General features: G+C 43.0%; 1 protein-coding gene across 8 annotated transcripts in view; it reads left to right on the top strand.

The window, feature by feature from the left end:
- UNC79 (unc-79 homolog, NALCN channel complex subunit) overlaps positions 1 to 16,020 on the top strand; it is a 147,844-nt gene that overhangs the window by 92,402 nt on the left and 39,422 nt on the right. For all 8 annotated transcript variants that reach the window (XM_039536994.1, XM_039537002.1, XM_039536999.1 and 5 more), the window contains 8 exons: positions 1,801 to 1,903; positions 4,153 to 4,293; positions 8,553 to 8,591; positions 10,053 to 10,165; positions 10,256 to 10,341; positions 11,316 to 11,489; positions 12,800 to 12,868; positions 13,450 to 13,560. In XM_039536994.1, coding sequence (XP_039392928.1) covers positions 1,801 to 1,903; positions 4,153 to 4,293; positions 8,553 to 8,591; positions 10,053 to 10,165; positions 10,256 to 10,341; positions 11,316 to 11,489; positions 12,800 to 12,868; positions 13,450 to 13,560 — 836 coding nt within the window. The remainder of the gene's footprint in view (positions 1 to 1,800; positions 1,904 to 4,152; positions 4,294 to 8,552; positions 8,592 to 10,052; positions 10,166 to 10,255; positions 10,342 to 11,315; positions 11,490 to 12,799; positions 12,869 to 13,449; positions 13,561 to 16,020) is intronic.

Here is a 16,020-nt window from a genome sequence, read left to right as displayed (position 1 = left end):
GGTTTCCTATATCACTGAAGACTCCTCAAGACTTTCTAAATTGTCTGCTGCATCCAGTGCAATCTCAAAGGGACCATTACTCAACATATAGGATAGGGTCTTAGCTTGTATAGAAAATAATTGTTTCCTTCCAAACTTAGCAGAACAATTGTTTGACACTTCTATTTTCATTAAAGCAGCACTCAGCACCCTCCCTATCAGTCTAGAATGGAATCTCATATAGATCATTTGGTCTGAGCTTGCCTTTGCAACAGCAGCTATTGGGACCATATCAATAGCAACTCCATTTGTAACAGGCTTAGTCAGACAATCCACCTCTTGTTTCTTTAACTCGTGATGAGGATTACAATAGGCTAGTTTAACACTAGCTGTGAATTCTGTTTGTGAGGCCTTCAGATTGCTGTTTGTTTTCTTGCTGGCTTCTTCAATCACCCTCCAGCCCTTCCATATCTGCAAGGGTCAAACTGGAGAGAAAAAGACATTGGTATTCTTCCAAGCTGTAACCACAAAATGAGCTCCACCCATGTGCAACTTCAAAACGAGATGCCACTCAGTGTGGACCATGCAGGTGTGATCACATCTATAATATGAGTTCCACTGGGTTCCTTGAGTTTTGCTCTTCTCAGTGGGTCTTAATTAACTTGGGGGAAAAAGAAGTGGTGCTGTCCCACAAATGCCACTCATTTGTGGCATCAAAATGAGACATTACTCAATAGTAGGTTGTGCAGATCTATGGCCTTTCCTCTTCGTTCTTACCTGAGAAAAGAAATAATTAACAATGTTGACGTTAAAATATCATCAAAGGGCACTTGCATTAACACTTCATTGAGATGAATGGGGCAGTTCACACCTCTCTGTGCTATTCCAGAGGTTTTTTTTCACAACCATAACGTCTAGAGAATTACCTTTAAAAATAAATAAATAATAATAATAATAAAAAAGAATTACCTTTAAAAATAAAAAGAAAGGCAGCCAGCAAGCCAGCTGTGATTCTGGAGAACAAGTTAGCTGTTTCAGAGACATGGTGTCCTATAACATCAATCCAAGAGTCCTGTCTTCCAGGATACTCTACCTATTCAATACCTGTCCTATGAGGCTCCTGTTGCCTTCAACCCTTCCTGTTAAACCAAGAATCCACTGCCCGTCCCATCTCCCATGATTTGGGCACAGAAGAAGTGCCCCCTGGGCAAGGGAGAGCCACATGTGACTGCACTATTTGTATTCCTCTATGACCAGGTCTGTAGGTGGTCAGTTCTGCCTCATCGGTATAGCTTGCCTTTAAAAGTTTTCTAACTGAAAATAACACTAATAATACTTTGCACTTCTAAATCATCTTCCATCCAATGATCTCTAAGCCTTTTCAAATCTTGATGAATTAAGCCTCAACATTGTTGTGAGGCATTATCATCTCCATTTCACAGATGGGGTGACTGAGGCAAAGAGGATGTTAAGTGATTTCCTCCCCCAAGGTCACACAAAATTCTGGGGGGGAAGAATCCAAAGTTCCTAACAGTCTCATACTAACTACAGGACCATCCACTCTACCTAAAGAATGAGGGGATAAAAACTTGACAACTGAACACTAAAGCAGTCATACCACCTTGAATTTGTTTCATTCCTGACCTTTAAAAAATAAAATAAGCACAAGTAATTGGAGTAATTTTACAGAACCAAAGAATGTGTTGTACCTTTCTCCAGAGAGAAATTTTTATTTACATACACTGCAAAAGCTTTTTTTGTTCATCTATGTCCATTCCAGATTTCCATTTACCATGCTTCTTTTCTTTTAATGGCTTCAAGGTGCCACCAAATCCAGCTTACTGTCAGCACCCAGTATAGTCAGTATGTTTGTACCAGCTCCAGAAGAATTTACCGATGACCAACCTACTATGATGACTGACAAGTAAGCCAGTTTCTATTTCTTTCAAATAATTTGGTAGTTAAAAACCACTGAGCTTCAGAACACATTTGGATGGGCCCTGACTCAGTGAAAGAACATTCTCAAATTTTCTCCTAAGCAGCATAATTTTTTGTAGCAAGGGAAAATTTTCAAAATATTGCAAACCGGGTGTGCTGTGAATATACTGGGACATGGGTATGTGTGTGCAAAGCGGTGGCTGGGAGTATTATTAGTAGTACTGTTTTATTATTGAGTGTTGACAGTTTGCCTTGTACGGTATTTAGAGAAAGGTGTGTAGCCTGATTCTCTTCTCACTTACCCCTGGTGAAAATCCGAATTAATGCTATTAAAGGCAAGGTTGTTACGCCAGTGTAAAACTAGTACAAGTAAGATCAAACCCATGGTACCTGTTTCACGGAACTCCTCCAGTTTTAAAGGAACATAAACAGGATAAAGACTGTATCCTTGGGAAAAAGGAGATCTTTCTTTAAAGGGGCTTTTTTAATGATATAGAGATAGTCCTGGACTGGGACCTGCACTCCAAACTCTTGGATACAAATTCACTGCAATGGTTTTGGATCTGAGTCAGAACCAATGCCTGAAGGAGATCTGATTTGGAAAAGATCCAAACAAAGAAATCTTGTGAGAAAAGCTGACGTCATGAGGTTTCTGAGAACCATTGCCATCTGTGTGGATAGTGGGATGGGAGGAGACACTCAAGTATTAGAGTTTCTATGGCAGTGATCAGGGAATTCATTGATTCTTCTGCTCTGCTTAATCCCTTGATTGGGTAGAATTTTCTGTAAGCAAGTTTTGGGACTTGGCTGATTCTAAAAGCTTTTTGCCTTGAAACTGGGAGTGGTTTTTATTTGTTTGACCTTAATCAAACTCAAAACCCTCACCTTAACCTAAGATGTATGTGAATCTACACATTGCCTTCATGGCTGATTTTGTTTCTATGGATTTGATCTAGGAAGGGACTTTTATTACATTTGGTTATGTAAATGAATGAAATAATACTGTATCCACAATTAACTAGAGTTTAATTCTACAGTTGAGCTTTCTCTGTTTTTTACTGTAAGGGCTCATTGTAATCCACTGAAAACTCTAGTTTTTCTCCCTAAAATGAAAGTTACCATGTTTTTTAATTGCTATGGCTTTTCCATTGCAATGTAAAGCCATGACTGTAAATCAGCACCTTGAATACTACTGTTACCTCCACTACTGCTATTTTGCACTTACATGCTTTTCCTCTACAAGGATCCCCAACACCTTTTACCAACGTTAATTCTTTGATCAAAATCCCATTGAGGCACTGTAATTAAATATGATGGTACTCGTTTTACAGAGAAGCAGTGAAGTAGCTGGCTTAAAGCCACCCATTGATTCAAAGGCAGAACTGGGAGTAGAACCCCAGAGTTGTGGCTTTCAATCCTGTGCTCTAGCCACTAGGCTGTTGTGTGAGTCTTCAGTGGAACTGGAAGTTATGTTGTGTAAATGCTAAACATCCCAAGAAGAGGCTCATTTCATGCATCTTCTTTGGCCTTTTTCCAAAAGCTTTGGCATCAGATGCCAAACCAGATGAGATTGATTTTCATAACCTTGCTAGCATCTTCTTCTCCTGTTGAGATACAAAGGGAGGGAAATTGCTTGTAGAATCCCATTAAGTTAAAATATCAATCTGTTGGAGTCATTAGCGACTGGTTGATCTAATTAACCAAGCCTCCCTATTGGGCTGAGATGTACCAGTTTCCCGGGTTTGTTTATCTTTTTATGTGGTTTTAAAACCCTGCCTCATCTCTCCTGCAGCTGACATCTCCCTTATGATTAGATGTTACAAAGCTATCGCAGAGCTTTCAGAGTTGACTCTCAGCATTGCAGGAGGGGGCAGCAATTCAACAGCAAAACTGGTTTGGAACAGAAAGAGACATCTCTAAAAACAAAGGGAATCTTCCTTGGCCTCCTCCCCACATAAAAATCCTATCATTTCCTCTTGCAGGTCTATAACCACAGCTGTAATCTGATCTCATCAGATTATTGCTTTATTGTTCATCGACACAAAGCATGGATTGGAGTAACTGACCACCTGCCACAGATCAACATTGTCTGTTGATAGAGCTAGTGAAAAGTGTTTTGAATACAGGGTTTAAAGCACAGTGATCTATTTTCTTAGCCATAAAATGTTCAGTGTAACATGGATTCTCCTAATTAATTGAACAAATAATATTAGCTTTTAACAACTTCCCTTGCAGATGCCATGATTGTGGGGCTATCCTCGAAGAGTATGATGAAGAAACACTAGGTCTGGCCATAGTTGTTCTCTCCACATTCATTCACCTCAGCCCAGATTTGGCTGCTCCTTTGTTGTTGGACATCATGCAGTCTGTAGGAAGGTAACCTTTGGACCGCGCTCTCTCTCTCTCTCTCTCTCTCTTTTATGAGGGAAGGAAGATTTTTGTGCCCTTGAATTGTGATGAGTTCCCTAGGAGAACTGAAAGGGATGTCCTAGTGGCATATCAGATAGCTCAAAAGGTAGACCATGTTCACTAAAATGTCAAGTCTCGCAAACCCCCTCCTAAAAATGAATGTCTCTAGGGATTTTCTCCTTTACCTGACTGTAAATTATAAAAGCAGTGATCTTGGAAATATAAAATTTGTTTTTATAACATGCTTATTACACACTATTTATTATTAATTATTATTTATCATTACAGTATTTTTATTACATTATGAAAACGGCAACACTCTTCCAAGATCTCCCTTTTGTAGCTTGTATCACTTTGAATAAGCCTGTTATAAGACAAGGCTCCTATCTTTCATCAAGAAGTAAAACAGATGTGAAACATTATGAAGGTATCTAAGAAGCCAACTCAAAGAGTTCCTCCTACACAAGCATTCAGGTTTTGAGCAGTCCAGGCAAACAACACACATTACAACAAAGCTTAAACTTGTTCTTCATAATAATTTAAAAAACAATACTAGCTGCCTATTTAATTTTAAAAACAACAAAAAATATCCACCTCCCTTTCCATTTCTTATAAGGACTCTTGAAATGTAAATCTCCTTGGTGTGATAGATACGCTTGCTTTGATCTGCTTAGCTCTTGGAAGTCCAGGGACTCTGGGCTGCTGGCCCTGTGCTGCCTGGGATCCCTAGGTAGAGCTCTGTCTGCCATTGGGGAATTTTTCCCCAAGAACCCCCTGTAACAGTTCACGAACCCCAGTTTGGGAACCACTGCTGTAGAGGAAGGGGACAATGCTCTGTGTACCAATCTAGTATATCAGGCCCTATGCAGTGGTATGGTGGATTTGAGGTGATCTCAGGGGGCCGGGGCTGTCTGTTCCGGGACCGGGAGCGGCCCCCCCGCGCCACGGGACGCCGCCGCGCCCCGACCCCGCCCGGGCCGCCCGCCCGCCGCGCGGCCGCCTGGTGCTGGGGTGGTTCGTGGTGGGCTTCGGCCTTCGGGCGGGCGGGCTTCGGCGCCGTCCGGGTCCCGAGCAGAAGCCCCGCCCGCCGCTCGCAGGGCGGCGGCCCCGGCGGCGGCGGGCCCCCCCGGCCCCAGCCCCCAGCCCCCAGCTCGTCGCCGCGGCGGGCGGCCGGCCTCCCGCTCCCCTGCCACGTGAGAGGGGGGGGGTGGGGCGGGGGCGGGAGCCAGAGGAGAGCGGCCCACCCCCCCCCCCGCCCGGGGCGGGGCGGGCTCAGGGGCGGCTCCCAGCCCCTCCCCCCCCCCCGCCCCCTCGGATCGGGCGGGGCGGGGATCGGGGCGGGGCGCTCGGCGGCTGATGCGCTGAGGGAGAGAGGAGGGCGGCGGGGAGCCCGCCTCTCTCTCTGGGGGGCCTGCGGATCCCGGGGCCCGGGGCAAATTGCCCCCTTTGCCCCCCCCTCTGGGCGGCCCTGGGTGATGTCTCTTTTTTTTTTTTTCCTGGTCATTGTTGTATAGCTGAAAAATGGCAGCCCAAAATGAAGGTGATGTAGAGCATGATAAATTCCACTATTTCCAATCACGTACAATTCAGAGATGAGAACCTCCATGGCACATACTCTGCCGGGATAACAGATGGAAAAAAGCTTATACCCAAAGGCTTTAAAAATGTTAAAATTAAACAACAGCAATGCCCTGCAGAGCTATACTGAGAAGTGTAAGTGATTCAGGACATAGAGAATTGTCTAAAGGCATGTCTACATTGCATGCCACTGGCAGTGGGATGTAGGGTACATCGTAGCTACTGCTGTGTGCAAAGCAGGCTGTGTCCACACTGAGTTTTGTAACTACACATGGTAGTGAAAGGCTCTGGCAACAGGAAGGTGTTGGAGTTTTTCCCTGCCACAGGGAATTGCATGTCAGGGATCGGGGCATAGGTGGTCTGGCCAGGTGGTCACAGCTGGGCTGGAGTCCACACAGCCAGTGAGCAGGGGTCAGAGGAATCGTTAGAGCTGGGTTCAATAAGCAAGAGTCAGGGTCAAAGTGACGCCGGGATCGGAGACTGGAAATCAGAGGTAGTTCCTGGCTGGAATTGGGAAGTAGGAATTGGGATCAGGCTGGGATCAGAGGCTGGAGATCAGGAGAGGTCTGGAATCATAGCAGGCCCAAAGTCTGTGCTGTTGCTCAGATAGCTTTCTGGGGCACCCTCCAGGGCTAAATAGGGTGGTTGGCCAATCAGAGGGCCACAAGATACTGTCACTCTGGCTCCCTTGGGTAGTACTTCCTCTGGGCCCTGGGCTCTGGGCTGGCTGGGGCTGGGGCACAGTGCTCACAGGGCAGGGCCAGACTGGTTTCCAGACTACCCCTTATGCTGCTGCCAGAGCATTTCCCTGATGCTTCCCTGCTTCCTGGCTTCTCCTTCACTTCCAGTGTAGTTCTGCCACCTTTTCTGTGTCAGTCAGTGGCAGCCTGTGGTGGTGGTGTCTGTGAAAGTGAAGCAGAAGCAGAAAGCTGGTGGAGATGGCTTCTGTGCCAACTGCTCTCACAACCCCCCAGCATAAGAGGGAAGGAAAGTGTTTGTCAGGGGTATTCCAGGAGTGGTGCCTAAGCAGGATAGTGAAGCAGAGCTCTCTTATACCTGATTCTCCATTGGCATAAGACCCCTGAGGAACCTTATGTCCGTGGTTTAAATTAAAGCTACTCCCCTACAGCTTTAATTTATGCAGGGGCTTGGTGGTCAAGGATTCTGAAACTGCAGCTGGCTCCCTATAGCCCTCCCTCTCCACCATGTCTGAACTCCACTTGAAGATAGTGGAGAATCAAGCCCTCCATTTCCATTAACTCTGAGGCTGCAGTTCCCTGCTGTCAGTGTTAATGAACTCCGGAGGAGGTAGAGTTTCCAATCTAGACTGATGCCATCCATCCTACTTGTTACTCATAAATACAGCACTAATAGGGCCAGTGAGAAGCCGTGAACAATTAAACTCCTGAAGATTAGTTATCAAAGTGTGGGGGGGACATCGTACATTTTCCACTCTGAAGTGGAAATACTGCATCCTCAGTGAGACACATCTGAGTCCATTAGTCAAGCAGGTGGTAAGGAACCTGGGGCATTCCAGTATGGTGAATGTACTTGGTCATTTCCTAGCATTCAGTCCTGGTCACCACCATTTTTTACTAATCAAGGTGCAGTTACAGGCCCGTGAAGGAATTGCTTTGAATAGATGCAGAACAAGGCAAATTCCCATAGAAGTAGATATGGCAGTGGTTCTTAAACTTTTGTACTGATGACCCCTTTCACATAGCAAGCCTCTGAGTGTGACCCCCCTTATAAATTAAAAACACTTTTTAAAATATATTTAACACCATTATAAATGCTGGAGGCAAAGCAGGGTTTGGGGTGGAGGTTGACAGCTCGCAACCCCCATGTAATAACCTCGCGACCCCCTGAGGGGTCCCGACCCCCAGTTTGAGAACCCCTGAGATATGGGGATGAACGCATTCAGGTGGCCTCAGTGTATTTGCTGTTTCATTCCTAGTAAACTTTTTTTTTTCTGAAGTTATTTTTGTACATTGCTCTCTTTTATCCAGTCTATTAACACAGATGATATTTATGCCCGTGCATCACAAGTGAATTACTTACTCTTTTACTGCTTAGAGAAGATAGTGTTGTCTGATGTTTAGATCAGAGGACTTGGAGTCAGGAGACTCAAGATCTAGGGTAAAATTTTCAAAGCACTAAAGCAACGTAGGGCCAGATTGTCAAAGGTATTTGGGAGCCTAAAGTTGCAGATAGATGCCTAATGGGATTTTCAAAAGCACCTTAGAGACCTAACTCCTGTTGATTTCAGTCAGCATACAGTTCCTACGCCATCTCTGCAAATTTCTGCTCTCCAAATTGCCCAGGGTGAGTAATTGTTCTTGATGTATGAATACAAGATACTTTCATCATCATTATGGTGATAAGGGAGAGCAATAGAATTTGTTGGAGCTGGCAAATATTTATGACAATATTGCAAGACTGACTTTGATTTTGACTTTTACCCTTTACAAAAATGAATTTAAGAATCCCCTGTGCATCTGATCAAAGGGTCTCTTGTGACCTTTAAAACATGTTCTCCAAAACATCTACTTCCTAAATTTTACTTACTGGTAATTTTATTGGCTTGATTAAAAAATATTATGAACAGTACTTTTGTGTGATTTGCTGTTTTCTGCTCTTTACTCCAGGTTGGCGTCAAGTACCTGTTTTTCTAATCAAGCAGAAAGGTACAGTAACCCCGCACTTTCCCCGCAAAAGTGAGCTAGATGTATAAACAAAGAATCAAATCCTGTGCTTTTTTACATAGGTACAAATATCTCATGTTTTCTAGCGATGGGCCTGGACCAAAAAGACCAGATCCAAACCTCCTTGAACTTTGGAAAAATTCTTACTGGATCAGGGATGAAATCGAGGGCCCCGTAAAGTCAGTGACAAAACTCCCATTGATTTTATGGATCCTGGATTTCACTCCACACCTTTGTAGCTCATTCCCATGGCTCATTATATGTGTGGTTTTCCCATTATGCTGGTGAATAAAATGTATGGCCCTGGAAAGGGTTTTCATCTGTATGCATTTAACTAAGCCTATATCTACACTACCACCGTATCGACGCTCTGTCGATCAATGCACCAGGGGTCGAAGACCCACCAAATTGACCACAGATCGCTCTCCGGTCAACCCCAGTATGGACGAGAAGAGTAAGGACAGTAGATAGGAGAGTGTGTCCCATCGACTCAGCGTTGTGTAGACACCACAGTAAGTCGACATAAACTACATCATTACTCATGTAGCTGGAGTTGAGTAACGTAGGTCGACTTACCGCAGTAGTGTAGACATAGCATAAGTCAGTCATCCATAATTGTGGAGAACACCTACTGGTGAGGTCCCATCATGCAAATAGACCACTGTCCTTCTACGGGGACATCACATGGGCTGCATTCATTTTTGGAAATTGTAAAAAGATTGTGCTGCTTAATTCATTAATGATTGGAAAGTGCTTTGAAGTCTTTGGCTGGAAGGTGCTAAAGAGGAGTAAATGAATGAGCTTCATGGGAGCTTGCATCCAAATGTGGAAGTTCTCCAGGAAGCTGATTCAGCATCCCTGAAATCAGTGAGAGTTTTGCCACTGACTTCAATGATAGCAGGATTGGGCTTCAAATGCTGAAGACTCAATGGCAAAAACATTCCTGACACTACGTAGAGAATGAGAAAAATTTAAACTAACTATTGAGGCCAGAATCAAGCCACGGCACTTCAGCACTTGCTTAACTTAAACTATGTGAATAATCCTGCTGAAGTCATGCAAGTTAAGCCTGTGATTACATGGTTTTCTGGATCAGGACCTTTCGTAGAGCACTCAGGAGGACTCAGAAGGCCTGTGTTCTATTCCTAGCTCTGCTACTAGCCTGCTGGGTGATCTTGGCAAGTCACTTTACCGCCTTATGCCTCAGTTTCCCTATCTGTAAAATGAGGATAATGATCCTGGCCTCCTTTGTGGTCTACTAATGAAAAGTGCTTTATAAGAGCTAGGAGTTATTATTATCACCATCTTCTTGTATTCATAACTGAATTTGTCTTTATCTGTTACTAGAAATAATAGGATCTTCTTTACCTTCTCCAATTTTCAGCTTTGGGAAATATTTTTCATCTACTATGGAATTTCTCCCTCTTTTTTCCTTCATTTCAGCATGATGATCCCTGGTAATGCTGCCGGTGTGGCTAAGCAATTTCTCCGTTGCATTTTCCATCAGCTGGCTCCCAATGGTATATTTCCACAGCTGTTCCAGAGCAATATCAAAGGTAATGTGTAATGCCTGAGTGCATTTCTTCCACCATCAATCATCTCAAGCATTCCAACACTTATCAAAAAGATGTGGTTCTGATTTCCAGATGGAAGTTTTTTACGGACCCTGGCTACATCTCTTATGGACTTCAGTGAGCTGAGCTCCGTAGCTGCACTGAGCCAACTATTAGAGGTATGTTCACAATAAGGCTGACTGTATTAGGTACTACCAAGTATATATTTCCGTCCTCCTCTAACATACTAAGAGCTGGATCCTACACCATTAAAGGCAATGAGAATTTTTGCATTGACTTACATGGAAGCAGAATCAAGCCATAATATCCTCCACCGTTTTCAGTCAGAGTCTTGCTCTCGCTTCTCCTGCCAGCTATTGGGTTCTTCCTTGTTGATGCAGCAGACCATTTCATTCTCCTGCACTGTCTCCATTTCTGTTCATGGTTCTTGTCATAGTGCTATTGCTGCCTGTAAAACCATTTCTCCTCTGTATCTAATGGCAGTTCCCTCTCTGCAATCCTCCTCTGTGGAATCCCTCGAAGTTAAAGTCTAGTCCCTCTGCTTGTTCCTTTCTGCTTCTCGTCCCAACTTAGCTTGTCTCTACCTCAAGTCTCACTTCCTAACATACCTTTCAGCACTAACAGGAACCTGGGGATTGCTTCTTTTTCTTTCAGTAGTAGCCCTATAAGCAAAGCTTTTGATGATACTTTAGCAGTGCTTACATCTTTTCAGCTCACCCACTAGAGACTAAAACAACTGTAGTCTGATAAACATTTGCAAAAGTCTGGCATTCCTTCCAATATAGGAAAATGATAGGTATGTACAAGACAATTTGTCACACATGGTCTGCTGGGCCAGAGAAGTGCTGGTGGCTGGTTCTTAATGGATGTCTTTCAGTTGCCTAAAGCTGATTCTGAAAATATATGCTGCTCTAATCTTTTTCCTTACCACTATCACTGTTGATGGTCTGCCTCATACTTTATCAGAGGTAGATGCTGTAGAGAAGCAATGCACTTTAAATTATTTGTGGGAGAAGATGGAAATTGCACTGTTAGTCTGACCTTGGTGATTGTAAGTGTGTTTTAAAATATTGTTTAGATGGTTATTTTCTGATGTTTAATTTGTTTTCAAATTCTGCATTTTATTTTCTAGGGTTTAAACAACAAAAAGAACTTGCCAGCAGGGGGCGCAATGCTACGTTGTTTGGAAAACATTGCTACATTTATGGAAGCTTTGCCAATGGATTCTCCTAGTAACCTCTGGACCACTATTAGTAACCAGTTTCAGACTTTCTTTACCAAACTGCCTTGTGTTTTGCCACTTAAGGTATGATGTATGTAATAAAGTTTTTTATTTATAAGGGTAATTTGTAAGTGATCAACCAAAACATCTGACACAAGGGCTGTGCTACTATTGGCTAAGGCATGTGCAAAGTGTTTGAAAGTTGTATACAAACAGAGCATAGTTTGTAATATTTTGTTGTAAATTACCAAACATTTCCAGTAGATCAGGCCTGATCTGTCCCTCTGTCTATACCCTCCATTTAGTAGCCACCATATGGCTGGGGTGGGAATATTTTTCTCCTCCTCACCTTCCACGTCCTCTCTTTGTCAGATTAGGACAATAAATTAGTGATAATCAACATTCTTGGCAATAAAAAGTTCATTCACTGTTACCTCCTTAAGAAGAATTCAATCCCATAGGAAGAAAGGCTACCTCTAAATAATTCCTTAAAATTAATGAATACATAATAGCCAGTCAGGCAGAGAGGCCTTCAGACAGCAGAAGTTGACACATCCTGCTTGACTGATCAGGTTATAATCCCATCAGAGGAACCTAATCAAGATATAGTTGTAGAGGCCAACTTCAGCAGCTCTGGGTTCTGAGCTATGAACACTCATGGGGCCTGCACAGATGCCTTATTTGCCAGTAAACAAAGTTCCAAAGGCCTCATTCAAAGTCCACTGAAGTCAGTGCGACTCTCTCCATTGACTTCCATCGGTTTTGTATCAGCGTTTAAGGGCCAGATTCTGATACATTTACTTATACTGAATAACAAGTTGTTCCACGAGCGGTCTCATTGTAAAACAATGCTTGGGCAGTAAGACACCATTCAATATATCTTCCATTGTTGTAGCCATGTTGGTTCCAAGATATTAGAGAAACAGGGTGGGTGAGGTAATATCTTGTATTGGACCAATTTCTGTTGGTAAGAGAGCAAGCATTCGAGCTACACAGAGCTGAAGAAGAGCAGAGAGAGACACTGGGGCCCAGACCAGCTACAGAAACATAGGACACTAGGCTCCTGTTAATCTGCCAGGAACATGTTCCCATACTAACCAAATTCTGTTGGACTAGAAAAGTTGGGCATTTTCTGTTTTACAGAGGATAACGGCAGCATCCTTGACAGCAATTTGGAGTGAACACGGCAAGCCAAGCCTTACTGAGAATTTCCTTCTCCGTAGGCTTTACTGCTGGAGAGGACAATGCAGTCTATGATATTTATATTGACAGCATCCTGTTAAAGATAATTTAGAAGTGATGGTTTTTTGACTTCATCTATTGCATGTTTACATCTGTCACCATTAAAAACAAGAGGTGTGCAGAGGAAGACACTAACTTTTCTTTTTCCACAGTGTTCTTTAGATTCCAGTTTAAGAATAATGATTTGCCTGTTGAAGATACCTACCACTAGTGCCACCCGGGTAAGTTCCAGAAATACACAACTCTTCTGCAACAGAGTTCTCCACCCTTTACTGTATTACAAATTTGTTCCTTATCGCCTAGCTAGGGAAGTATTATATGTGAGCATGAAAATTTGCAGTCTAGTATTCTATAGTGAATGACAGGAGCGTCAGAATCTAAGTTACATGAATGTGTGCACGCGAATGTATAGCTTCCTAAAGGTTTGATGTTTTTCTAAAACAACAACTGTAATGATAAACTTTCCCAGAGTCTGATCCTGCAGCCCACTTACTAGTGCAATTCCTGTTGAGGTCAATGGGAGTTTAGTTTTTGTAAGCACTACCAGTAAGCACTGGTATCAAGTAAGCACTGGATTAAAGGTGAAACTCTGTTTTCTATTCCTTTGCTTCTAATTTGTTTTATAAACATGAAGACATATGTCAGAACAACCTTTTGTCTGAAATGGGGTATACCACAGCAACTTATCCTCTGAGTTAAAAATAAAGGTTCTGTTCCATTAAAGCATTCCAGAACTTGAATGTCATTTATTTTTGCTGAATGATTCAGCTATTGATTTCCCTAAAATCATATTTCATTGCAGAGTCTTCTTGAGCCGTTTTCAAAATTATTAAGCTTTGTCATTCAGAATGCTGTCTTCACTCTGGCCTACCTGGTAGAACTGTGCGGCTTATGCTACCGAGCCTTCACTAAGGTAACAATGAGCTGATATTTTCCCTTAGGAACAACTGAAAACAGGGAAGAAAAATTATTAGTTCCCTATGTGGGAAATGCATAGCTAAAAGCTGAAATCAATGTCAAGTCTCAGTCATGTCAGCAGTTTTAATATAGCTTGACTAATCAGTAATTTGGTTGATGCAGTGCCTATTGATAATATTGACTTTCATATTTCTGGTACAGGCACAAATAAAGGGAACTTCCTGTAGAGGTTGTGAGTACAGGATCACCAAGATACACCTTTGAAAATTCACTCCTGTATAGTTCATGTCTGGGCTTTGGGCATGATTTAAAAATATGTGAGAAAATGTAAATCCCGTCAAACATCCCCTAGCATGTGTGTTCAACCACACATCTCTGGCAGTCAAAAAATCAAAATATTTTGAAATTTTTCCTATGGTTGGTAGCATGTCTTGACAGTAAAGTTCATAGGGAAGCAGCGTGGACTGATAGTTAGAGCAGAGGACTGGGAGTCAAGAGACCTGGGGTGCATTCTCAACTCTACCCCTGTTTGACCTTGTATGAATCACTCAACCTTTCTGTGCTTCAGTTACTACACATATAAAAAGGAGATGATAGGTGCCCACCTTTGAAAACTCTTTGAGATACTTGGATGAAAGTCACTCTATATGTACAAATAATAAAAAATTAGCCAAATGCATTTTTAGATGAGTTATTGACAAGAGGATACACAATACACAAACAGCAGAAAACAGATTTCCATAAAACTTTTAGCAGAATTCCATAAAGTCCATCAACTCAGTTGTTAAAGCAATAAACACAAGCCTTATCCAGCCTTAAAGTAGACTATTTCCCAATATAGTCGTTATTATCATAACAATAATTAATACCAGGGAGAGCATTTCTTTCATAAGTAACCATATGCTTTACCAATTCAATATTACACACATACAGCAGGGATCACATTACCCTTCATCAGAATACAGCTACCTGTTGAAAGGGGATGCAGCATCCATAATAAAGGTAACATCAGTGTCACTCAATAGTTTAATGACAAGAAAATAATTAAATCATTTTATCAGCTGAAGTGACGGGGGAACTTCAGATAGATGGAATTTGTCAGACACCCAGGTGAACCCTTGCAAAAAGTTGCTATCTCTAGTAACAAGTGGACAGTACCTTGGTTTTATGTGTCATGTGAAAGATAGAATCTCTTCCTTCGTAAAATCTATATCTGGGAAATCCTGTCCAGCCATTAGAAATAATTACTCCAAGGGCTGTAAATGATAGAAGGATGGGTCATGTGGAGTAGAGTCAGGAGTGTTGAATTGGTTCCCAGATCTGCCATAGACTTCTTAGTCAAGTCACTTAAAATGTCCGTGCCTCGCTGTGACGGGGTGCAACTTACCACTGCGGTGCCTCCTGCTGGCTGACATGGTGATTAGCTCTGCTGGCCAGTGCAGCCTATTCTGATGGTGTCTCGCCGCCATCATGTCTGCTCCAGGACCCATGTCACTCCCAGAACCACAACATCTTCTTCATGAAACAGCCCCCTGGCTGTGCAACACTCTCTGTGCTCCCCCCCTTCTGGGGGAACGTACTGCAGTCCGACGGTCCAGTCACTTCCTCAGTGACTTGTGGAGGTGAGAGGGGGACCCAGGCCCGCTCACTACTCCATATCTCGGCCCAAAGACCCTGTAGATGGCAGCCACGCTTTGCATCCCCTCCAACCTCTCAGCCTAATTCCCGGGACCACTTCCCCGCAGCCCCAGCACCATCTCCGCCCTTATCTCAGGGCCTCAGCATGCCAGCAGTCAGCCCGGAGCTGGCTCTCACTGCCCTGGTCCTGCCCAGCACTGCTCTGTCCAAGGTGCTAGCTTTTCTCCTCCTGCAAGGTAGGAGCCTCAAGTTCCAGGGAGCAACTGAACCTGCCCTTCCCAGCAGCTATTCTTATATGGACATCTCCTCTTGGCTGCCTTTCACACAGCCTCCCTATGGCTCCTTTAACCCTTTATAGGCCAGTATGGGCCGGACGCCCCATCACACTCGCTTTTCCAATCTTTACAATGGAGACAATGATACTTCCCTACCACACAGAGGTGTTCCGAGGCTGAATTCAGATACTGTAATGTATAGATAGTTTCTCATTTTAAGAAATGGTAGGAATTTATGCTATCTGAAAATATTTATCTGAAAATAATACTTGACACTGTCAGTATAGCACACCTGAATCATTCTGTGTTTGGGCTATGATAAAAGAATTTATCCAGAGCTACCAAAGCAAATCTTGGAGTGTATGAAATATGCAGGTCCCCTCACATACACCCTATTGCTACCTCAACTTCAGTTATTTCAATAAAGTTCTCTTTCTGGTGTGGATCTTGGTTAGCATTTTTCCCTTACATTTCTCAGTCACATATTCTAAGAATATATTGACTTATTTCATTACAAACAGGAAGCTTGGATTATATCTCTT

The sequence above is a fragment of the Mauremys reevesii genome, linkage group 4, assembly GCF_016161935.1.
Source record: "Mauremys reevesii isolate NIE-2019 linkage group 4, ASM1616193v1, whole genome shotgun sequence".
NCBI classification, from domain to species: domain Eukaryota; kingdom Metazoa; phylum Chordata; order Testudines; family Geoemydidae; genus Mauremys; species Mauremys reevesii.
The sequence above is the reverse complement of the archived record's forward strand: the minus strand, read 5'-3'. Positions and strand labels throughout refer to the sequence as shown.